At 31.6% G+C, this 25,558-nt stretch overlaps 5 protein-coding genes across 5 annotated transcripts; 2 read left to right on the top strand and 3 right to left on the bottom strand.

Annotated features, from left to right (window-relative positions):
- The first annotated feature begins 2,515 nt into the window (after positions 1-2,515).
- On the top strand, positions 2,516-7,161 carry LOC137832243 (N6-mAMP deaminase-like). The gene is made up of 12 exons (XM_068640299.1): positions 2,516-2,670; positions 3,692-3,825; positions 3,927-3,997; positions 4,479-4,570; positions 4,675-4,734; positions 4,836-5,054; positions 5,141-5,217; positions 5,309-5,378; positions 5,459-5,572; positions 5,883-5,949; positions 6,668-6,772; positions 6,850-7,161. The coding sequence occupies exons 2-12, from the start codon at positions 3,749-3,751 to the stop codon at positions 6,990-6,992; spliced, it is 1,095 nt and encodes a 364-aa protein (XP_068496400.1). The 5' UTR covers positions 2,516-2,670; positions 3,692-3,748; the 3' UTR covers positions 6,993-7,161.
- Positions 7,162-12,882: 5,721 nt separating this feature from the next.
- LOC137832245 (uncharacterized) lies at positions 12,883-13,642 on the top strand. Its single transcript, XM_068640300.1, has one exon. The coding sequence runs from the start codon at positions 12,999-13,001 to the stop codon at positions 13,335-13,337; it is 339 nt and encodes a 112-aa protein (XP_068496401.1). The 5' UTR covers positions 12,883-12,998; the 3' UTR covers positions 13,338-13,642.
- A 210-nt stretch (positions 13,643-13,852) lies between these two features.
- Positions 13,853-16,204, bottom strand: LOC137832242 (probable serine/threonine-protein kinase PBL23). Its single transcript, XM_068640298.1, has 5 exons — positions 15,894-16,204; positions 15,297-15,478; positions 15,025-15,214; positions 14,558-14,949; positions 13,853-14,352 (listed from the first exon to the last, which is right to left on the bottom strand). Exons 1-5 carry the CDS (start codon positions 16,015-16,017, stop codon positions 14,068-14,070), a joined length of 1,173 nt encoding a protein of 390 aa, XP_068496399.1. The 5' UTR covers positions 16,018-16,204; the 3' UTR covers positions 13,853-14,067.
- Positions 16,205-18,862: 2,658 nt separating this feature from the next.
- On the bottom strand, positions 18,863-20,530 carry LOC137832239 (small ribosomal subunit protein mS86 (rPPR1)). The gene has a single exon (XM_068640295.1). The coding sequence runs from the start codon at positions 20,383-20,385 to the stop codon at positions 19,219-19,221; it is 1,167 nt and encodes a 388-aa protein (XP_068496396.1). The 5' UTR covers positions 20,386-20,530; the 3' UTR covers positions 18,863-19,218.
- A 1,647-nt stretch (positions 20,531-22,177) lies between these two features.
- On the bottom strand, positions 22,178-25,296 carry LOC137832238 (derlin-2.2). Its single transcript, XM_068640294.1, has 6 exons — positions 24,870-25,296; positions 24,418-24,517; positions 23,018-23,232; positions 22,855-22,938; positions 22,690-22,743; positions 22,178-22,592 (listed from the first exon to the last, which is right to left on the bottom strand). Exons 1-6 carry the CDS (start codon positions 24,966-24,968, stop codon positions 22,410-22,412), a joined length of 735 nt encoding a protein of 244 aa, XP_068496395.1. The 5' UTR covers positions 24,969-25,296; the 3' UTR covers positions 22,178-22,409.
- Between the last annotated feature and the right edge of the window lie 262 nt (positions 25,297-25,558).

Genomic DNA, 25,558 nt, shown 5'->3' with positions numbered 1-25,558 from the left:
AGTACATCATTACTTATCACTGTAGTGCATAGCAAGTGGAAACACATCTCCATGTTTTATATTTAAAAATATAATTTTAAAAAATTAAAATATATTTAATTCTATAAAAATAACTGTGAAGTTATAGGATATTTTAATAGGGTTATGCCGTTTATGTTTTTTTTTTTAAAATAATTATGCCATTATGTATTTCATTAAGTAATAAAATATTTAAATTTAGTAAAAGATAAGACTATCTAACTAAAATGACATAAAGAAACTGTTATAAAAAAATTGTACTATCTTTATAATATTAGTTCTATAAATCAATTTATTATTAGCATGCTCTAACTGTAGTTTACAAATATTAATCTGTTTAATTGCCTTATATTTTAAAAATCACTAAACGGGATGAACTTTATTAATAACGAGTGGAAGCATAATCGCATGTGTAAAAAAAATTCTTTACTCGAATTTCATCACGATAAAAATTTAATACACATACAAAAATAATTTTGAATGACTCGAAAATGAAAAACAAAAAATAACATGTAAAAGAAAAATGATAAATTGATTAAATAACTTTTTTTTTTCTTCTCTGGTTTGAGTATGTCTTCTGCTTCAAATTTATTCTCATCTTCCATTAGTAGTTTTGGGATTTGATAGTGTGATGATGTTCACATAAAGTTATGATTGATTTGATGGTAGATACAAAACAATAATGATTTTACTAAAAATAATTTGCATTAAAAACTTGTACTTTTTATAGTTTACAAGAGGAAAATTGGAGGAGAGCGTTTCCTGCACCACCACCGTACACAACATCTTCATCTTCTTCCTCCAGTGGTGACCAAACATTTTGAAAAGGGAAACCATAGTGTGGTGCGACCATTTAAGCTTGAACCTTATATTGGTACTGACCATATCACTGTTGAAAATCAGGTTGGTTAAAATTTTTAGACTGATCCTAAAAAGATGGAGGAAGATGTCAATGATACTGGGAGGAGATAGTTCGCACTAAAAGAAAAATTGCTAAGACATTCTCTCCACAACTTCGCAATAAAAGTTTCTTCATTTTTTTGGAATGTTAAAGGCTCCTAATTGAAAAGTTTTTCATAGGCGGCTTCTTACAAATCAACATATTCATAATAAATGTTTGCTTATTTGTTTTATGTGTACGCTTTAGAAAAGTATGAGGAATCTATTTCGCATATGGGTATAGTCTACCTATGTATCGTTTTTGTTAACATATGGGTTTTGGCCTAATCCTCCATATTTTTGTATTTTTGTATTTTTTTTTAATAATATTTTTTTTCATGTGACAGCATATGATTGTTGTTGTTTGAAGTGTCAGCCTAAATGATGTAAAGTTGCATAGTGATGAAAACATTTTTATAAAAAAAAAAAATGGAGTGAAGAGAGTGATTAAAAATGAAGATTATTTTATTTGATATGTGAGATTTGATGTAGAAACGTGTGAGAATATGCTATCTCTTTCTTCCTGTTGTTACTTTAAAATAAGGAATTAAGGAAAAAGTTAGGTAGTCAGTTTGCCTATAAAAACGGTGTATTAATATTAAATTAAAAAATAGTTTTATTCTAAGTAATTCATATGAAATGATAAAATACTTCATTGTACTAATAAAATGAGATATATTAATTAAGGGTATAATAAAAAAAAATTATAAACATAAAAAAGCGGATTATAATGGGAAATTTCCTTATATATAGGTATAAATTATAACAAAAACACTAAATTAAGAAGTTAATAATTACTCTTTTTTATTAAAAATTAAAAGTATATTAAAACGTAAGGTAGTGTACATTAACATTTTATCATAAAATTTAAAGGTATTAAAATCAAAGAATTATGAATAAATACTTTACTAAACGTTGTACTAAAAACATGAATATCAAAGAACTGTGAATGGATATTATATTTTCTTATAACTATTTTTGTGCCTTGATTAATAATATCCTCAAAATATTGGCTAACTTCCTTATTTTTTATTTTAAAAAGTAACAACTAAGAAAGCATAATTAATTTTTATTAAATCTTATTATTAATCACGTAGATAAGTTGACACATTTTTTTACATCAAATTCAAGTTTGCAAAAAATTTCATACATGTGACGTCTGTATTTAACATCTACAGCGAATACTAAATATTTTTAATGGATAATAGATAATGAGTATGTATATTTTTTAAGAGAATAATATTAAATAATTTTAAGATAATAATAATACTTTTTATCAAACTAATTATTAAAATTTATGTTACAGTGAATTTATAAACAAACATGGTATGTATGCCTACTAATCCTAATTGTAATCAATTCACACATGCCTATAATCCTAATTGTAATCAATACATACATGCATGCCTGTTATAGAATGAACAATACATGCATTTCTTTTAAAGAAGAAATAAGACACACACACTTTCTCAGTTTTCATATTAAATTCCATTATAATTTGTAATTCACATGTGTATGTTAGGTTTAACTTTTATAATAGTTGTTAAATTTATATAATAAAAACAATATTTGATTGGTTAACATGATGACCGAGCAGCCTATAAATCTCTCGCGTCTCTGTGAGGCTTTCAAAAGCAGTGCTCTGTTTGCTGTGCCTTTCAATCTCACCAAGCTTCTCTACTCTGCTCTGTTCCTTTTGCCAGAAACTTTCATGTGAGAAAATTCTTTCATTTCTCCTTCTTTTATTTTTTGTGTGTGTAGTTTTTATTTTATTTTTTTCTATTAATACCTCTCTTTTATGCAGCATAGTGTTTTAGACTGTGTTGTTCATCAAAGTTTTCATTTCTTTTACATATGAGATTGATGGGGTACATAGACTTTCCTTATCATGCCTCTGTTACTACCAGTAAAAAAAAATGCTAAATTAATAGTTCAAGTTCAAGTATTTTTAGAACAATTTTTTATAAATATTTTTGTCATAAATTTGAAGAAGGATTGACTTTTAACAAGATATTCTTTTTCAATTATAATTCTCTATCCAACAAAATCAAATTTTACAAATCCAATATTATTAATAACTTATATATTTTTTAGAATATGTTTTAAAAAAATTCTTATTTTAAATTACAACTTTCAAAATATTTCCACACGAGAAAATCATGGTCATACACGAGACAACCTTAAAACATGGATATCCTTATGTTAAGAAGAACTATAAAGTGCACAATTTACTAAACTAACCGTTCATGCAAATTGTTTTTCATATTCTAACATTAGAATTACCAAATACTAAATTAACTAACGGCTATTTTATGCATTTTTTTTTCGAAAATGCATCATTTCCCAAGTTTCCTCCTACCTTTCATTAATTTTTATAATAACTGTTTTAAAAAATAAAATTGTTTTTATTTTATTTTATAATGGTACAAGCTTATTAAGCTCATGAATATAGCAGTAAATATTTAATTTATTAGATTTTTTATGTTAAATTTTAAATTTATTTATGTTTATAGTATAAAGAGAAATTAAAGAATTTATTTTCAGAAAGGTTGTTCTATAATTATATATAGAATTGAATAAAATGAAAATGAAAATTTAAGGAGAGAATAACATTAAAACGGTGGAGTTTAAGCCATTAGAAAATAAAGATTGAAGTTTGGGAACAAAAGTCGTGGAGCTGTTGGTTTGCGTGAGCCATATATATAAGCAACCAAACCCACCGTTTGTCTTTCAGTTACATTCATAACATAGCAAAACCAAAAACCAGAGAAAGAGAAAGAAGAAAAGAAACATGGAGTGGTGTTTGTCAATGCCAAAGGTTGAACTGCATGCTCACCTCAATGGATCTATCCGTGACTCCACACTTCTGTAACTTTCTTTTCTTCTATGAAACTTCAATTTACTTTTTTTCTTTGCTATCTTTTGAGGATGCACAACCGAGCTTGATTTTATTGTTATTATTTTTTCAGAGAACTCACGAAGGGTTTGAATGGAAAGGGTGTCATAGATAACTCCGAATTGGAGCATATCATCATGAAATGTATGTATGCCTCTCTTGTTTATTCTCCTGTTTGGTTGCTGGAAAAGACAAGACCGCCAACAAACATGTCCCTCTCTTTCTGTTTTTCTATGCCTGCGCTTTGGTTAATTGTCCACCCTGTCTCTCTTTCAATGCGCCCCTTTTTCCATTTTTCAAATTCATGTTGACGTTTCACTACATGCTCTCTAAGCCTTCTCTTCCAAACTTAAACCACAAAATTCATCCCTGGATAAACCAACCAACTCACACAACCATCCATCAATTATCTTTTTTATTAACCTTTTAGTGAAACAATATATCTACATATATTTGCCACCACCACCACTACCTACTCACTTGCTTTCTTAATTTTCTTTTGGCTTCTTGCATAATTCTTGGTGGACTTTGTTTATTATTTTAATTTTATCCTATTTCTGTTATGCTTAATTCATTTTTGTTTCTTCATGCTCACACTGATTTAATTGTGTTCTTGTAAATACAGACAATCGTTCCGTGGCTGAAGTTTTCAAGCTGTTTGACCTAATCCACATTCTCACTACTGATCACACGACTGTTACAAGAATTACCAAAGAAGTATGGCTGCTTGGTTGCTGCATAAATTTTGTTTTTTCCTATTTTATTTCCTTCTCTTTTTAACAAGTCGTAATAGTAATAATAATAATAATACTTGAATGCAGGTTATTGAGGATTTTGCATTAGATAATGTTGTCTATTTGGAGTTGAGGACTACTCCAAAGGTAACCGAAGGAGATTGGTAATTCAGGGTGTTCTTGTTTTTTCCATTGATTGTGACAATTGATCTGACGAAGAAAATGTTATTTTTGGTTCCACCGTTCAGAGAAATGATTCCGTGGGAATGAGCAAACGCTCTTATGTTGAAGCTGTTCTCAAAGGTTTATCAATCGCTTCCGTTGACGTGGATTTCATTCCACATTGTGAAGATTCAAAGAGTCTTTTTAGTTCTCTACCACCAATTGGACATGTGAGAAAAAGAATCTATGTTAGGCTTCTCTTGAGCATTGACAGAAGGGAGACAGCAGAAGCAGCAATGGAAACTGTAAGATAAAATGTGCAAGTAATTTGAAAGCAAAAACTTACAGTTTGTCGTGTGCGGGCTTTCTATGATACATTTCTTTGCTGTAGGTCAAGCTTGCATTGGAAATGAGGCCATTTGGGGTAGTTGGAATTGACCTCTCTGGAAATCCAAATATTGGTGATTGGTACGTCAAACTGATCTAAGGCTTCATTTTAGTAATGCATCTTCATGTTTGAAAATCGATGCTTATTCTAGCCCATTCTTAACTTCCGTAGGACCACGTATTTGCCGGCATTGAAATTTGCTCGAGAACAAGGTCTTTATGTAACACTTCACTGTGGCGAGGTGGGCTTATCTATATCTCTTACTCGTGACTTTTGGAGTTTCCCTGACTAAGTCTATTTTTCCGACTAATTTGATATTAGGTACCTAATTCAGAGGAGATAAAAAATATGCTTGACTTTCGTCCCCAAAGGATTGGACATGCTTGTCACTTGGAGGATGAACACTGGAGACAGCTGAAGTCGTCTAAGATTCCGGTCGGACTTTTACCACCTTTATAGCTAAATTAAACTAGTAAAAGTAAATTATGATTCAAGTTGAAAGAGAAATTTTAAGTGTGAAAATTTAGTTGTATTATCTAAGAATTCCTCATACATAACAATAAAAAATATTATGTATATACAGTGCACTTCTCATAGATAAAAAAAAAAGCTCATGTCTTCACTGCTCAACACTTCTGGGCTCTTGATCGACGCTAAGTTTGAATTCATTTTACATAATATCAATTTGCAATTTATAGCCAGCTAAGATACATATTATTTTTTCCGTCTTCTTCACTATTTTCAGGTTGAAATCTGTTTGACATCAAACATTAGGACACTGACTATTCGATCCATACATGTTCACCATTTTGGTAGGTGCTACTTGTTTATAGTTGAAGTTGGTGATCATAAAGATAGAATCAATGGAGGAAGCGTTAGTTTAACTTCACAAAGAAGATGCTGTATGCTTGAAAGTGACTTTGGATTTTGGCTAGCTTCTATTTTTTATGTCGGAAAAAAAAAATGACAGAAGAACTTTTGGAGAAGTCAGAAGTTGGGCATCTGTGATCCTCTTCTCACTTTTTTTTTTCTTCCTTAAAATCGTTTTCTAAAACAATTACATATTAGTCACAAAATTTCTCCTCCAAAATCTGTATATTAAGTGATGAAATTGTTTTCTGAAACAGTGTTTTAAAAGCAAAAAAACAGAAACAGTTGGGAGATGTTTTCTCCTCTTCTGTTTTCTTCAAATGTTCTGTTCAAGTTTTTCAGGAAACACACCTTTTAACGTGTTCAGGGGACAGAAATAAACAAACAAGACCCGTTTTGACTTTCCTAAGAGTGATTACAGCATGTAATGCTCTTACATTTTGCAAGAGAAGTTCATCTCTTCTTGGTGGAGAACAAAACTCACTTTTGTGGGTTAGAAACAAGTTAATGGGTCTATCACTAAGAGGATTACTAAAAGTCTATATGATAAACATACTCTTATTCTCAAACACTTGAAAAGTAATTTCAGAGTTGTATATATCAGGGGATCTACATAAAAAAAAAAAATCCTCTCTTAACCTCATGATCTTGCTGATGCAGGTGATTTGTACAAAGCAAAACATCCTTTAGTCCTGTGTACTGACGACTCAGGTGTGTTCTCCACCAGTCTCACCGAGGAATACAAATATGCAGCTGATTCATTTGGTACGTTTCACTTTACTTTATTATTTAAATTAATTGACCAACTTTTGCTGACGACATGGCTGATTGATTATTTATAGGGCTGGGAAGGAGGGAAATGTTTGAGCTTTCAAGGAATGGTATTGAGTATATATTTGCAGATAGCCAAGTAAAGGAGGATTTAAGAAATTTTTTCAATTCAGTGGCAAAAAAATATGGAAGTGTAACTAAAGCTTTATCTTAGAGAATATCTGCATTTAGCTTGAGTTTAGATGTTGTCCCTTATCCTAGGTTGAAATTGGTAATGGAGTCCTTCACGTGAAAAAATGGATCAAGTGGTAAAATAAAAGTGTAGTATTTGCATTTGATTTAATGAGTATTTTAATTGAAATGAGCAGCAAAATTATCCTCTATTCTCTCATTTTGTACGTCACTTGAGAATTTAAATCCTTGCAATTGGTCCTTGATAAAATTATTCAATCCAGTGACTCTTGTTGGAGGTTTGAGTTGATTAGCTACACACAATTGCAATATGGTCACGTCATTGGATATATATGCTGACTGGATCACGATTCATGATCCATACAAATCTGAACCATAAAAAAAATGTTGTTTTCACATAATTATAATATAAAGGATGTATTTAACATTATATGCGACCGTAGGACGGTGTAGTTGGTTTTTGAACAGCATGTGATCCTAATCCACGCTGACCCGCAATTACCACTTTTAAATTTAACCACTACAATGAACTTTTCCATTTTGCCATACAGTGGTGAAAACTGAAAAGAGTGGGTTCGGTACGCTTTGTATAAAAAAGAGTGTGCAATTTTGAGCCTTCGAATTTCAATCTCATCATCATACCAACATAACTATTTCTAGATTGATGAACATGACAAGCAACAAGAGGTGAACCAGTGATTATAATTAATCTCTTCTACGACTCCAATAAAATTATTCCAAACGGACTTCATTGAAGTTGACAACATAAACAAGTGTTGCAAGGAATCTCTTCATACCAACAACTTTTGAGACTGATTTTATTACGAGGCAGAAGAAGATCCAATGTTACCCATTGGTCGTCTCTTTTGTTTGTATTCATCCTCAATCTTGAAAAATATATATTTTTGTGATGTTGAAGATTGAAATTTGAAGAACTATAACTGACAATTGTAGGTCATAGAAGGAAGAAGTGGTACAGGGTGAATGGTGACTTATGAACTAAACTTCCCTATGCATAAATATCATATCACCATTTTTATTATTAAAGGTTATATTCATTATATACATATTCGAAATGTACTGTGCTTTTCTGACTATAATTCCAACTGCTAAACCTATAATTTATCACTATATATATTGTAAATCTATTTTAGTTTAATAATACTTATTATTATTTCTCTATCACATTTTTCTTTTTACACTTTTCACATCATTTACATCTACTTATATGGAAGTTCTATCTTCATCTTTCTTAGTTTACATTATTCCTTTTGGAAAAAAATGGAACATGTTTTGGTATGTTAACTGCTAGCAAAAATCCCTTGGAGAACCTTCCTTGCACACATTTCCATTGAGCTCACACTTCACACCTCATCGTCGTTATTATACAGTCACTCATCAAAGAAAGGTTACTATAATTTAAAAACTTGGAAGATTTTCTAGTTGACACCAACATTTAGATAAACCAGCCTAATTAAAAAAATGGAAGATTACAGTGTTTTATTTCGTCTTATTCGAAGTATTGAGTATTTTTGCTTCAATATTTTTTAAAAAATGTTTAATTTGCACTGTACTGGTGTGGTCGGCCAAAATATATGTGCGTGTTCTTTGCCAGTTGCGAAACTTATTGGTCGAAAGCAACATATATCCAACAACCGTCCTTTGTTTATCTAATTAACTTCTAGTTAGGCATGGGACACCAATAAATTATTACGTTGTTCTTTTAATTTCTAAGATTTTTTTTAAGTACAAACTTCGACTATTTAATTGTATCCAACATTTTTATTTTTTAATAATTTATAATAATTTTTTATCTGATTCCCACATAATTTTAAGCTATGAATTACTACTACAAAAATTTGATCATCTATTTTTTGCTGAAAATGTATAATATATTCCATTTATAAGTAAAACACATTTACTTATTTTGTCACTAGTTTAAAATGTAATTAGTTGTAGAGTTGAGTTGGTACACGCTTTTTGGTGGTTTAGGCAAGGTCATTAAGTGGACGGTAGTCAAAGTCTTGATTTGGAGTGTTATAATATAATGTGATGTTTGGAATGATGATTTATGAGAGTCAAACTAAAACTTGTTTGCCTTTTAAAATAATTTAAAATACGGTTTGGTTTGATTGATAAACACTAACACAATCTGTTTACGTCACAGTGAGCGTCGTCACCAGATCTCTACTACTATTATTTTGAGATTCCAGAATTTACGTGTTATAACTATTTCATTTTTCTTGTATTCATAAAAAAAATCACTCATTTTTTCAAATGAAAATTTGTAAGTAAATAAATAAATAAAACATAGTAGCTGTAGTTCAATATTTGCAACCTGGTAAATGTATTTATGTAGAAAGAATAAGAGTAAGTGTTGAAAACCAAAAATGCTATTCTGCCCTGAAGCAAACAGTCCCTAAGTATCAGTCGTGAAATTTTTTATTTTGTTCAATTTATTGTAATATGTAAAAAATAGAAAGTTAGGCAATGTTGGTGTTTTATGTCCCATCCTGAAAACCTTTTTAAGTATTCTGCGTAACTTTTGTCAATACAATATACAAGATACGTGCGTATCTAAAACCAAAACACTACTATACTATAATAACAATCGTTTTAGTTCTCGTGTCTCATCTTTTTCTATACTAATAATTGTTCACTTACATATATTATTAGGATAAGTTAATGCAATAAATTTTCATATATATCAATGTAATTATACTTCATATTCATATTAGATAATTGACAAGAAAAATATTCTTATAATAATAGTTACACACATATTTTTATACTATTAACACCATAAATTACTACTGAATCTCTTTCATCCAATATGCATACATTCTCAAGTACATCTCTATGGTTAAAAAATAAATTTATAACACTCAACATCTTCCAAAAAAATTATATTAAACAAGTTTTATCAAAAATGGTTACTTACATTTGTTATAAACGAACTTTCTTCAAATTTTTACCATATGATCAATATAGGTTTAGTTTATTAATAAAGTCAAATATCTTATTTTCGTTTTATGTTTCATATTACACAATATTATCACAGAATCCTATAACTTACCTTCCAAATTTGAACAATCCTTGACCAATCTCCCTATGTTTTTCTTTTAAACTTTAAGTCTGGATAAACATCTCTTGCTTCCATAAAAACACCCATTCCATCTAATATATAGGAGTTGTTGTCTTCAATTACTAAACTCACTCCCCTGTTGTACGACAAACTGTATCTAACTATAACTCATATGATTTCCCTCATCTACATGTTTAGTTTTTTAAACCTTTCTCTGGTATACACTAGCCTCTATCTAAAGTTTCTCTATCCAATGTTTTAATAGTAGGTAATATAAGTTAATATAAATAATATATTTTTATTATTTGAATAAATGTATTATTTCAAAGTCAAAATGTACATCATTATCAAATACTATTACAAAAAGATATTCTTTCTTCGTAGGAAATATATACATATATTAAAATAAAACATTAAAAGAAAAAAGTTAATCTTATATGTTGATTATAAAGTTCTATCACGTACAACATTTTTTTTCTTATAACACACAATCATCATATATTTAAAAACAAATATTAAATAAGAAAGTATGGTAAAATATTATGCATCGATCATATCGATATGAAAAGTAACTCACATATCACCTATACCATTCAATTGCACAAAAATTCAAGTTTTTAAAATAATTTAAAAATATAAAAAATCACACAAACACCAAAAAAATCAATGTTTCAGATATACGTATAATTAAAATTTCATATAATTTAATTAAAGCAATAAACAACAATCAAACAATTTTTTAAAAATAAATTTTGATGTTTTTTTAGCTTTAAAAAAAATATTTTGCTTGAATGAAAACAAATTCAAGATCAAATTCATTTACAATTACAAATTTTGCTGCGGAAATTAGACTAAGACTAGGTTTTTTCAGTATTATTTTCGCTTTGGGGAAAAATCATTCACTTAAGCAAAAATATACCAAAAGACTAAGCTTAAATTTATTTTATATTTTTACCTGAGTGGAAAGTATCATAAATCTAGTATCATTGTAATCCTAAAACCAATTTCAAAGTATTTACTCAACTTCAATACAAAATTTTAAAACTTGTATACAATCAAAAGATTTTTATAATTTTAAAGTGTTAAATATAATATGTATTCTCATTTAAATCCAAATTCAACATATAATTTCAAGATATTAAACTTCAAAATTCAATTTATAATCACATAACTATTTTTTTTAATTATAATTAGTTAAAATTTAAACATTTTTTATCAATCAACCTCTATTTCACTCAACAAACAAATTTTATAAAAGAAATTTAAAATTTGTATTACGTCGTTTTCGCGTTGGATAAAAAAATAAATAAATGAACCCAATGCATTTTTGTTTCTCCAAATGAACATGTTCATTGTAACGATTGATAATTTAGTCTCTGGGAAGCCCAATTCTCAATTGGTTTTTTGTTTCTCAGTGCCAGAAATTCAATTAGCTTTTTGGTATCGAATTCTGATAGGAGTTTTCTGGGTTTTTATGAAAAAGGGAAGAAAAAACTTAAAAAAACGAGGAATTAAAATTAATATTAGAAAAAATTAATTTAAAACAATTAATTAAAAATGTTAAGATTAAATATTACTTGGTTTGAGAGAAGAAGTAAAATAAAAAATATTTTAGAGGTGAATAAATTTTGGTTTTGTATGATTTGAAATTAAATTTGTTATTATTATAATGGTTTGTAGAAATAATGAACAAATTATAGATGAATATTTAAAATTTGACAGCATTAATAATAATAATAATAATAATTATTATTATTATTACTGATTATCTATTTGACAATCTCAAAATTCTAGTCTGTTACATTGTTATATTCTAGTTAATATTAGAAAACTTCTCTACCATTATAAAAAATTAAACTAAGAAAATAATTTTAATTCTTTGAATTTATTTATTTCTACTATTGTAAAATTCTCATGAAAAATGCAGAAAAATAATTTTTTCATAAAACAGTTTTAAGAAGTTTGTAAAATTTAAACATAAATAAATTTAATAATTGGGTCTATTCCCATGTTTAAATTGATATTGTTTAAGATTCAAGATTCAACTCATTTACCCTCTAAATTGTGAGAGAATAAACATACATATTTACATTTCATATCCCAGAACTAATTGGTCTGATCCAAGGGCATGACCTCCTTTTCTTTTTATTGATAGAAAAAATGAGTTGAATTGAAAATAACTTTTTGGAATGTTAGGTAGGAAATCCAACATTTTTTTTGGTTATCTTTGATGAAATGGAAATATCATTTTCACTGGACAACATGGCAATCACGCCCCAAAAGAACCGTCACACCATTAAAAATGGCCTCTCTTTCCACTTGCCAAGCCATGAATGGCGGAGAATAACTTTGACCTGACAAATAAAGAACATTAAAAGACAACCACTGAAAGCCCGGGGAATTTAAATTTTTGTGTTTTTTTTTTTTTTGCATAGCAAACTCACAGGAATTTAAGGTTACAGAAAACCCCATTTCATATGAAAAGTACTATTGCCAATAATGCAGTAAACAGTCTCTGGTTTGACAATGTGTGTCACACTATTCAATAATGCAATGTGTTTGTGATGTTAAACGCTACAAATGCACCAATCTCTCTTGATGTTTTCTCATATGGTAACTATTTTAGCAGAATTCCTAACAGTTTCTCAAAAGGGTATAGTATAATTTCCGAAAAACAAGTTAATTAGTTCTTATCAAGCACTGGGATATCACGATAATTTTAACTTTTTAAAGTTTCAATTATGGGAAATTTCATGCTTTTGCTTTTCATAAAGCAAGTCAGTATCAACTATTTAATACTGACCAAAGATGGATGCTCCAAATTGAAAATTATAAGAATAACGACCACTATGTTCTTCATGTGGATGGCTCACTCGTTTCAATAGTAAATTTATGCACTATATATAAAGAGTGGTGCCATAACAACTGGCTAGTGAAGTTGAAATGGCTGCTCCTGTTGCTATAGGGACAAGGGGCACTATTGGATCTCTAGTCAGGAAGGAGATTGAATACTTCACCAAGTTTGAGTTAGACAGAAGAGGAAGCTCACAAAAGCCTCAGCAACAGTTTGTGGACATGCTTTCTGGCAGAAGCTATTCCATTTCAAGGCCTAGTTTCTGGGTTATGCTAACTACATGGAAGAGGAGGAAGAGAAGAGGCTCAAGTGGGTTCCTTCCAAAAATTTGTTCTGTTGCTGAAGTAGCTGAAGGGAATCAGTTAAACCGGATTCCTGGTTACAGCTACAGGATCATCAGGAATGATATCAACAACTTTCAGCTCTAAGTGACTCTCTTGAGTTAGTGTGCACTAGCTTTTTGTGGGGAACCAAAACTTGAAGATGTTCATTTTATGCTTCATGCTATGTTGCCTGCCTTGGGCAACGTTTTTAAATTTTATGCTCATGTCATTTTCATTTTCTGTCGCATATTGTGCTTCATATAGTTACTGTTGGCTTTTCAGATCTCAGATTCAGTTTAAAATCAGTTTTCTACTAGTAAATGGATGGCATGTTCTACATACATTTAGCGAAGGTAGTATTTGTAACTGAGGAACATAAATAAAGTTGGTAGAAACAAAAGTTAGATACATGTTTTTAGATTGTTCTGTTATTGTTTTTCAATCACATACAATCTCGCTCATTAACCTATTATATGCTTAATCTTTAATGAAAACCTTCTATTACGCAAAATACCAAATTGAAACTTTGATTATGACTGAAGAATAATACCAAAGAATTTAAGATACTATATCTTCGTTTTGTCATTCAGGATCTTAGTGTCTGATGTTTAGAGATAGAATGAAATAGAACCAGAAAGTCGGTATAACTTGTTAGAATGCAAAAACACAGATGAACAGAGAGAGCCTCATATCAGTTCCACAAGGGAAGAATTACAGCTAAAAAATTAAAAGTAGCATGGTACGCAAACAGATATGCATGCAAGCGCTTTCATCCTTCTACAACATTTTTGGTGATTTTTTTGCAGTAATCCTAGACTGTGTGTGGTTAATGAAGCTACGCCCTTTCGGATCCAGCAGAGCTTGTAGCTCTGAAAGATTCAACATGGCCAGCACATTTTATAGAGTCCCCGGCTAAGTCTTTCTCTTCAACTTTGTGCACTGCTAGATGTGCAAGAGCTGTCACAACATCGTCCATGTAAGGTCGTGTGTCAGGTTCCTCTTGTAAACACATTGCTGCCACTGCAAGGGCTTGAAATAGTCCCTTCACAGGGAACTGACCTTTAAGCAAAGGATCAGCCATAAGAGTAAACTTCGTTCTGTCTTTAAACAAAGGTTGTGCCTGCCAAATAGGAAAAAAAAAAGGACAACCATAAATTCCAAGTTCCAAGATTAATTGTATTCAACTCAACATCAATGCTCCTCAATCAACCTCCACATAACATGTAACTGAATCTTTCAATTTGCCAAAAAAGTTAATAAAATTCAGTTATGTGTTATAAGAAGATTAGTGAGAAACCATAGAGAAGTTTTGTTTTGGAGCATACCCAATCAATCAAGTTTTGCTCTTCTGTAGCTCTTGTAGTGTCAAATACTCTCCTACCCGAGATTATTTCCAAAAACACGACCCCAAAACTATAAATATCCGACTTTGTGCTAAGTTTACCCGTAGCAGCATACTCTGGTGCACAATAACCAAAAGTTCCCATCACCCTGGTTGTCACCTGCTCCTGGCCTTCTAAAGGACCAATCTTAGCAAGGCCAAAATCAGAGAGCTTAGGATTAAAGTTGTCATCTAACAGTATATTAGATGATTTGAAATCACGGTATATAATAGGAGTATCTTCACTGTTATGCAAATATTCAAGTCCTTTAGCTGCTCCCTCAGCTATTTTCATCCTGATCTTCCAATCCAAAGGCTCCTTGCCTTCTTCTAAGTCTGACATAAATAAAATCTAGTTAGAGTTGCATGATATTAAATGTGTTTCTGTATCAGAATTTTTTGTCATCATACCTAGAAGGTGATTTTCCAAACTCCCATTAGCCATGAATTCATAAACCAAAATCCTATGGTGGTCATCTGCACAATAGCCAATGAGCCTCACAAGGTTTGGGTGCTGCACCATACTTAGCATCAAAATTTCTGCAAAAAATTCGCGCGTTCCTTGTGCTCCGTCCCTGTTCAGTACCTTCACAGCTACAGGCTGAACACAACATTTCACGAGATTTTCACAACCTTGTGAAAAGCTAAAAGCATTATTAGATATAATAAAACATGAGACATACTTGTCCAACACTGTCTATGTATCCTTTGTAAACGTTCCCGAATCCACCTTCACCCACCAGGTTATCAGAACTGTAGTTGTTTGTGGCTTCACCAAGTTGTGCATATGTGAATACTTTGACATCATTTTTCACAGCTCCAAATTTTCTTATCTCTGCGTCTATTTGTCTATGCCTGCTGCTGCCTGCAATTTGAGATCATCTGGTTATTACAAAAATTATCCATTCACATTATTCGAATCCAAGGATTCCAATATCATATTTCATGCATGCTGCTCATACAATTAGGAAATTCATTACATTCAAGGAAGAATTTCAGATTTGTTTAGAAATACAGTTAAATCAAACAAAATGAAGATATTCATGGGTAATAATATCTTAAAAAAAAAATTGTTCATCACGAGCCATCTTTATATCCTGAAGGAAAAATGTTCCGGCAGGGGGGGCTAATCTCCTAAGGCAGATAACATTAAAGAAAGTGACAAAAAATGATTAAAAGATTAAACTGCTATAAAAAAAAGGATTTCTTTTGAAGGTAATAATAATGGGGGAGGAATTCGAAAAGATGAATATTTATATGACGAATGAAGCATGGCACACCTGTTTTAAGAGACATGGCCGCAGCTACTGATTTGAATGTTCTCCTTCCTTTGGAAACTTTGCCGGAGACAGCCCCGGTAGAGGATGATTTGGTATCTGATTTGCAGCATGGGAAGCAACTCATTTTCTGAGACCTTGTTGATGGTTGGTTACAAACCTTGAAAAGATTTGTAATCAACCAACACAACGATCTTCAGAAAAAATTGCATGCACAAAGTTTTGAGAAAAAACAGAATAATGGTCGGTAGGTAGGAGATGGCTAAATTTTCTAAACTGTAAGCCGTTATTCAGGGCCAAAAAACTTCAAATTTATATTTCATATTTCTTTCTAATTACTTATTTTAGTTTTGGGCATCAAAATGGAATTTCTTTAACATAGTTACTTTTAGCTGGTTTTTTCTGACACGTAATTCTGACAAAGACAACAACTTCTTCATACCCTATTTTACGAACTCTTTTCTCCAATTCAAAATTGGAATTAAAAGGAAAAAAAACACGTAGACAACCTTTTTCACTTCTTTAAAAAACACTTGGCCTTTTCCAGACTACAAAATCTTGTAATGTAGAAAATAAGGATGATTTAGATGCAAATAATATTCTTATTTTTTTAGGAAAATTCCTTCTATTCTTAAACCTTGCACGAGAATAGTTCATTTATTTTAGCTGCTATCAGTTGTATCTTTATACTTTTGTACATAAAAATAATCCTTTATACATACAATTTTTTATTTTATTTGAGTTTCATTTTTTAGATCTGTTTGGATGGTGTACCTATCCTACGGTGGAAACTCCTCTCAACTTGAGGTATTATTCGAGAGATTTTGTTTTGTGATTAAAATAAGATTATTTTGTTCACTGTTACGGGTAATATTTTTCATTTTCTGGTAACTGTAGTTAAAAAAAATGTGTGTATTTTTAACATGACGTGTAGATATATGAAACCTTAAACGTATCCTATTAATTGAAATTCACAAATACGTAAAATAATTTATTCCTTAAATTATTAAACTGAATAATAAAAGCACTAATATCAGACATATATGACATAAACGTTTATGATAGATAGAAGTATAAATCTGGAGATAATAAAACAAACTTCTGCCTTAAATGAGAGTGATGATTTTGTGAGTTGTACTGTCTCACATTATTATTATTTTAAAGATTTTTCAACTTTTATTTTATAACATATTTTATGGTTAAAAAATATAGTTTCAAGATAAAAAAAAATATTATTCTTTTATTCTTTATAATTCAAATGTTTTACTTTAGATTTAAAATCTTAAATTTTATCTCTTAAATTTATAACCTTGTATATATATCACTACTGCAATGGAAATTTCCTTATACAGGACATGTATTTAAAATCCAACTAAGTTTGGATTTGTTTTTCTTCTGCGTCTAACTGAGTACTCATCCAAATATTTCTTTCCTTCTATCTTTGTCTTACAGAGTCGAAACATTTCGTTCAACACATTCAAATGGAAAAACGTAGGTTCATATTGAAAAACGTAGAAAAATATAACTTGTTCTTAAAAAGTAAAATTATTACATGGAAATTTGTAATCTAAACCAAACAAATAATCCAAAATAGTGAAATTGTAAAGCAAATATTCGTGCACAATGCATGGCACAGACTAAGCTAGTAATTAATTATTATTTTTTACAAACCATATACATAATCTATTTGGAGACAATTTTATTCGTGACGTCTAAAATTATTACAGATAATAAGATTACTTTTGCTAAATCTTAACTTAGTTACATACTTAAATAAGTTAAAATAATTTTGCATAAGGTCATCCAAACACTCAAATATTATCCTAATTTTAAATTAGTATTCAATTTTAATTAGTATTGGTTGAGCAACAAATGTAGGAGCAAGCACTGTCTAAAATCTAAAACCAAAAGCCCTTCTCCGAAGGGAAAAAGGAAAATTGCATTAGGAATTTGGGACATTGTCAGAATGCCCTAAAGTCCCTGAAAACCGTCCTTTATAACTTGATCACAAAACCATTGCACTTTGTTTGATGGTCTGTTCTCAATTGACGATGTATGTTCCTATTGGATGTGTTGGCCCTGCAATGGTGCGTAAGATCTCCTGCATTGTAAGTTGGTTAATTTTGTTTCTTCATAGCCTCATTAACGTTTTAAAAATATGGTACGGGTTATACTTAGAGGAAGATTAAAACGGAAAAAGATAAACTAAAACCAGGACATGATAGAGGTAAACCATGTTCTCATTTGACCATCGTATCTGGCCATGCCTACAATACTCGTAAACATGTGTAATAAATATAAACTGTCTTACTCATTGCATATGATCTTAATTAGCCATAGTCATTCATTCCGAGTGTTAGTTTGTGCTTATCACTATTACCCATTGTGTTGAGATAGTGAATATATATATATATATACTATATCATATCAATTCGCTTTCATTTTAATTGTCATGACAAGGCAGTCAATTTAATTTTGCCGAACTTTCTCATCAGCAGTTTTTTAAATCAGCAATAATATGTGTTTCACAAATGGCTTAAAAATTTTCATCCCTCGTGTACTTTTGAGATACAACACTTCTTTGACGGAAGCACGATGCTTGAATTGCCTACCATTGTTATATTCCAACGACAGACGGACCAAGACGAAGAGAACCATTACATTAAAGTGGGTTGATAGTTGAAGGTGGTAACACTTCTATTTAATACTCAATATGCATTTACATGTAGACACATACAATATGAACAAGTGAACACAAACAATGAGGATCTACTATTGGTTCTGCATTATCTGCACAAATTATAATAGCATTGGCAACATGCAATGAGTCAATTGCATGCATAATTTCAGCATAATGGAACATGCCAACGGGTCAATTGTTGGATTCCATTAACATTTAAAATCAATAGAGCTATTGTATAAAAACCAGCTTCTGGCTTCAGCAACTATGCAGGACGAGTAGAACAAGAAACTAAAAAAACAGTAATAATGTAATATACAGGTCCATAAAGCTCCCACGCAGTGTATCAGTCACCTTTAAAAGAAAGAATATGGCCAATGCAATTTAAAGAGATAAAACAATCAGAAGCATTTCCAATTCTATTATTTCTCAAGGAAAACTAAGCATGCTCAACACCAGCAAAAATGTCAAACTAACTTGGCAGATTACCAGTCACCAATGAGTTCATTTGAGCAAGCAAAAGGCCAATGGCCAGAGGAAGTGGCGAAAAAGCCTTTCCTTAGCTGATGTCACATGGAAAATTCCATTTTCAGTGCTCCCCTCCTATTGATCAAAGAATTATACAACTCAAGGAGATCACAATCTTCCTCACTGGGACAACCCAGATTCAACCTCATCCCACTTGTCCCCGTTCTCAGCAAACTTCTCCTTGATCTGCTTAATAACCTCTTTCGCCTCATCGACCTTCGATGCACCAGCAAGTCCATTTACAAGAACCTTCATTGTGGTAAAATTCGGCACCCAACCCTTCCCCATAGACTCCTTAGCAACCTCCAAAGCCGCCTCAAACTCCCCAGCGCGACACAGAAAATGCACAAGCGTAAAATAACACTCACCATCAGGGGAGTACCCTCTCCTCTTCATGTCCCTAAACAACCTCTTGGCCTCCTCAAGGTCCCCCTCTCTGCAAAAACCATGAATCAAACATGCATAGCTAACCGAATTAGGCTTCCTCCCATTGCAAACCATTCCCTCAAGCAAAGCCTTCCCTTCAGAAGACCTCTTCAGCTTACACAAACTCTGAATCCTAACATTATAAGTACTGAGAGCAGGAAAAACACGATACTTCTCCTCCATCAGCTTCAATACCTTCCCCACTTCCTCAAACTTCTCCTCGCGGTAGAAACCAGAAATCGAGTTATTCAAAGTGGTGACATTAGGTTTAATGGAATTCCTATCCATCTCAGCGAAAACGGAGTAAACAGAGGTGGAAGAACCGGATTCAGCGAAAGTTTTGATAACGATGTTAAAAGTGTCTACGTTAGGTTGAATTGAATAGGTTTTAGGAAAATCGAGGTAGATTCGAGATACCTCTTTGTAGTTCTTGGCGAGGAGGGAGGCAAAGAGGAGGGAATTGAGGGATTTGACGGAGCGAGGAGATGAGAGATCATCGGTGAAGGTACGGAGGGCGTGGTCGAGCATGTTGGCCTGGCCGTAGAGGACGATGGCGTGGCAGAGGAACTTTTCGTTACGGAGGTCGGGGCGGGATTTGAGGTCGTCAAGGAAGAGGCTGATGCCAGCGAAGTGGTTGGCGGCGGCGAGCTTGGATACGGCGAGGGAGAAGGCGCGACGGTCTAGGTGGGAATCCGGGGAGAGGGAGGCGGCGCGGCAGATATCGAGGATGCGCTCGGGGTTGGTCTCGGATTTGAGGAGGTGGAGGGCGGAGCGGGTCTTCTGCTTGGAGGAGAGGGGGGAGGAGGAGTTCGGGGAGAGGATGGAAGTGGAGAAGTGGCGGAGACGTGAGAGGACTGACATGGCTAGGGTTAGGGTTTTACGGCGGAGGAGTAACGATGGAAGGAGGTTTAGCGAAGGGGAAGACAAAGAATGAACAGAAGACAAGACAGGGTTTTAGGGTGTGAAATGAAATGTGAACAGTCGCCACTAAAACTATGCATTTTTACTTTTTCATTTTCATGGATGCATTTTTATTTAAAGCTTAATTAAATTCTTAATTGTGGATTTTCGTTTTTGTTAATTTCTTTTTATTTTAATTTGTGTTACTAACTTTATAAACCTAACCCTTAGGTTATAAATATGTTATAACACTATCATTATATAACACTGTTAATAAACTCAATATTTATAATGTCATAAAAATGTCTCGCGAAGATTATATTATTATGAACTAAAATAAATAAATAAAAGTCTAATTTTTGTATTGTTTTATAGGGTGAATATTAGATTTCTTGGTAAAAGGATAATTGATGATTAATTGACAATTTACTCTTTTTACTTCGAGATTAACATGTTTGAGTTTGCATCTAATTTAAGTAAAATATTCCTTAATTTTGGTGATGAAAAAAACGTGAGTTTCATATATTTTAGACTTTTTATTTTTATTATCAAGCTGAAAAACATAAAAAAAATAGTAAATTGTATTATTGTTAAAAATTACTCATTAATATATAATAGTTTTTTAAACAAACAATTGGAGTCAATATGTTTAAAATGTTCAATAATTAATAGTAAACTTTCACGTAACACTTAAATATTCAATATGTCTTTTCTTTCACTAATTCCTAAATACATTTTTATAAATATGTTGTTTTTGTTTTAAGTCCCTACAAATTTTTTAATTTTAAAATTTTAGTCCAAAAAAATATTGTATATATTTTTTTATTTTAGTCCCGCGTGTAAAATATTTTGTATTTTATATAAATATATGACTTCTTATTTTATTTTCTAGTGATGTCATAGGATAACATCTATTTTTTATTAATACATAATTTTCACATTGTTTAGTAAAGATTAAGGATAATATAAATATAATTTTTTTATTAATTTTTATTTTATTTTTAAAAATAATATTGTAGTTTTCAATAAGTCACTTTTTAAGAATAAAACTATAATTTTGAGTTTTAAAGCGGAAAAAAGTGATTAATCTTATAATAATAATTATATTATTATCATTATCATAGTATACATATAGAGTATCTTTCAAATAGTAATTTTTAACTAATAACTACGATTTTTTTTATTTTGTTATTTAATGAGTCAAATTCAACAAAATCATGCATATATTCTGTAGTTAAATTTTGTAGTAGCAGTGAGCTAGCTGAATTGAATTCTACAAATGGGTAGAGTAGATGAAATAATTTTTAAAAAATAACTAAAATACCATCTACTAGGTCATACAAAGCTCTCCCATTGATGTAGAATGACTACTTGTTCGTTTATGTCTTGATTTTGTTCTTTAATAGATCTACTAGGACTAGTGTTTTTCTCAACAAATAAACTTCCAATATTCTTTTTAGGTAGAAATTGATGGTAAATTACTAAAATTCATGATAAAATATGTTTTTAATTTGTTAAATTTTGATTTTAGTATCTCTGAAAAAAAATTCAATGTTTTTATTGCTCTAATTTTGAAATGTACTGTTCTTTATCTTGAAAACTGTTTAGATAGTACCTTTAGATACTTCAAAATGTATACTTTTTTCACTAATTTGTTTGCCTCTAAAATCTTTTATATTTCAAATTCATCATAAACTCTTAAATTTGACGAATTAGTTATTTTAAAAAAGCTTGAGACTGCAGGATCAAAATATACAAAAATAAAAAGGGGATATTAATATCATATCTACAGAGTGATGTCTGACAAACTACAATGAAAAAAGAGGAACTCATTCAGTTAAAACTCTGAATATTCGACATATCGCCCCTTAAATCCTAATAATTAACAAATGCAGGCGAAAAAGGATGTTTAAAATCAATATATTACACGGCCAACCGTTTCGCTGTTCCGTTGCTAATCCTCTACCCATTTCATGGTCATTCATTCAATCTTGGTGAAGTTCATCAGCTGGTGGGGGGGCAAATCTGACATTGGCAGGCCGTGCCACAACAACTGGGTCATCTGCAAATAGTGCTTTGATGAATGATGGTGTTTTTAGTGGCCTACGACCTGTCATCCGAGGATAAACATCTTCAAGAAAATAATATGCATGACCAGCAATCATTCCCTGAAACATTGCAGTCAAGATGCACATTAGCTACCTGTTGTTCACAAAATGTATTGCTTAGAAATCAAGTATCACTATTAACGTAACGGAGGCATACCAGTAGATCCACCCAAGCACTGGCACCAACGAGTACAGAGAAACCCAAGAGAACCTACAAACATAAGTTGGAACTTGAGCGAAAGACAGAATATCAAAATCAAAGATAAATTCTTTTAAATATAAACCCGGTTTATTGTTATCCTATCCTATACAGCTTACGCACCCATGGAAGGTAGGCAGCAGTGAAAGTAAACAGGCCCAGGAAGCTCATATGAATAAAGGGATTCTGTTTGCTCCACACGTAAACCTGGAAAAAAAAAGATACATTATTTCAGACAGATTTAAACAACAGGACTGAACAACAAATATATAGAAATGCGACTTACCATCATAAATGTCAATGAGTTGCTAAGGAATATTATTTTTGCGAACGACTCTGATATATACGGTATCATCCCCCCAAGAAGAACAATTCCAGTCAATACAGTGGCACCAAATAAAAGCATGTAAAAGAAATCGGCAGTTCTCCCTCTGAACGAGTTCTCCTCAAGCAGCTTGCAGTAACGTGCAAGAAAAAACATATGAAACAGGAAATCCAAGTCTGCCCATTCAATAGGAAAATACCATGTCAAATTTAGAAGTAAGATGCACAATTTTCAAATTAAATTTCAAACGATGATGAAACAAACAAATTATACAGGAGTTGCTGGTAAATGACTATTCCGTTAGCCCCGACAAGATCTGTTAAAATAAAAAAGCAGACCCAGAAAATTTGACTATATAGGATTATTACTAGAGGGAATTTGGAAGTGACGTTGTAATTCAGGCAAATGACAGGGGAACTCGAGAACAAAATCTGCTGAAGGTTTGAATACATAATGCATCCAATAAACTAGCATCTGATAACCTAGTCCACAGACACAAACCGCAAAAGAAAATAGGGGATATGCGGATAAGGCAACCGTTTTATTCAATAGGCAGACACCCATTTGATACAAGAGTTTATTAATATATACACCAATGCAAGCTTCAGTCTCCCTTGCATAACACTACAAAAGCACCACACTCAGAAACGCAAGATTTAATTTTCAATTTTACAAGGGGGTTCAGTAAAGTCAAGAACTATGGCCGTGTGTATACGGAGCAAGGACCACACTATACTCTCCAAGAAACAAGAATACATACATAAAGCAGTTTCATTGCTTCTGACAAGCCCACAAAAGCTCGTCAAGTAGTTTATTTCTGGGAACTATCATGTCCATAGACATTCTGCTTATGATTACGTCAGGGTCAATTGGATTGACCCCTTTTCCCAAATGTAGGTATATCCCACCTACAGCTATAGCCTTTCTTCACTAGTGCTCTTTTCAAAACAGTTGCAGTTCATTTAATGCAATTGCTCTCGTATTGTAATTTTCATCATGTGAGAATTGGATTCATGATGCTTAAAAATTATGCACACTCCCATTTGGAGAATTAATCATGAACGATCATATACTCATTATCATATTATCGCATACATATGTAACTGCCCAATAGAGGGAGATTTTAGTATACGATATTCCTTAACTAAGAATAAAAGTAGTTCCTCTTAAGTGCCATCAACAAAACTCTATGTATGCATACACAAAAACAATTTAGAATGAAAATCAGTGTCCCAAACATGTTGACATAGAAAAATGGGGACATTTTCCATAAGAAAACTGAAAGCGAAATATCAAAGTATCTATCACCTCCAATCTCAAAGAATATCTATTCATTAAACGGGGGACAGCAGAAACTTTACCCATTTTACGAAAGTACAAGAAATTAGTAACCAGACGCCAAAACTGATATTGCTTCACCACCAATCTAGGATTCAAGTACAAATGATAAGGGGAAATTATCTGCAACACCACCAACAAGAGAATCAGTCACCTAGAGTTGTCAAATCAGCGAAATCAAAAGGAAATCAATCCTCCAGCCAAAAAATTGAAACAAACAAATTATATAAATCACGCAAACTTTTCACCAGACCAAGCTAGCACAAACACGATCCAACCGCAGCTTCATTAAACACTTCTCAAAACCAACAACAAACATCCGGATTACCACACTAACGATTTGATTTCAAAACGAAAAACCAAATGAAATACAACAATTATAAAATGGAAAGCCCAAATTAGACGCGCCAAATTGATAAACATAAAAGAAATTGGAAACCCTAAAAGTGCGAGGGTGCGAAGAAAGAAGTTTTACATCAAGGGAGCATCCGATGGTGGTGACAACTGCAGCGGTGAGATATGAGCGCGTGATAACGGGCATCTGCTTGTACCATTCTTCAACCGCCTGAGCCATTGTTGGGTTCCCTAATTTCTGTTTACAGATAAATGAGTCAAGGGATCAAAGGATTTAGCTATGAAGGGAGAAACAAGAAACTGAGAAACGGTGTGATGATCTTTAATGAGACAGAAGAAGGATAACAGACAAAAGAAGAACCGATGTGAAGATGAAGAAGAAGTAGATGAGAACACGGTGAATGACAAAGACAGCACGAATCAAGAAGCGCGTGGGATTGACGAACCAATCACATTACTCTTCTTTGTTTGCCCTGGTTTTGGTTTCAGATTAATTCTAGGAGAAAAATAGGTTTTGCATTTAATTAATTAGAATAAAATGATTTTTTTTTAAAATATTTTACAATTGGAGTGACTTAACATCTTTTAAAAATGAGTTGAAGTTAAGGCTTTTATAAAAAATAAATAATCTTTCTTGATCTTGGATGGATTTAACTAAATTAAAGGATAACAATAAAGAGTTAATAAGTTGATTTGCAGTTCGTTCTCTCTATCATTTTCTTTTTGTTGAGTAAATTTTTTTATGGATCAAATATTTTTATTTATCATTTTATTAATATATATATATATATAAATTTATATTTTATTTTA

This window comes from Phaseolus vulgaris, chromosome 6 (assembly GCF_000499845.2).
Source record: "Phaseolus vulgaris cultivar G19833 chromosome 6, P. vulgaris v2.0, whole genome shotgun sequence".
Lineage (NCBI taxonomy): Eukaryota > Viridiplantae > Streptophyta > Magnoliopsida > Fabales > Fabaceae > Phaseolus > Phaseolus vulgaris.
Note: the sequence above shows the minus strand (reverse complement) of the source record. Positions and strands in the feature narration are given on the sequence as shown.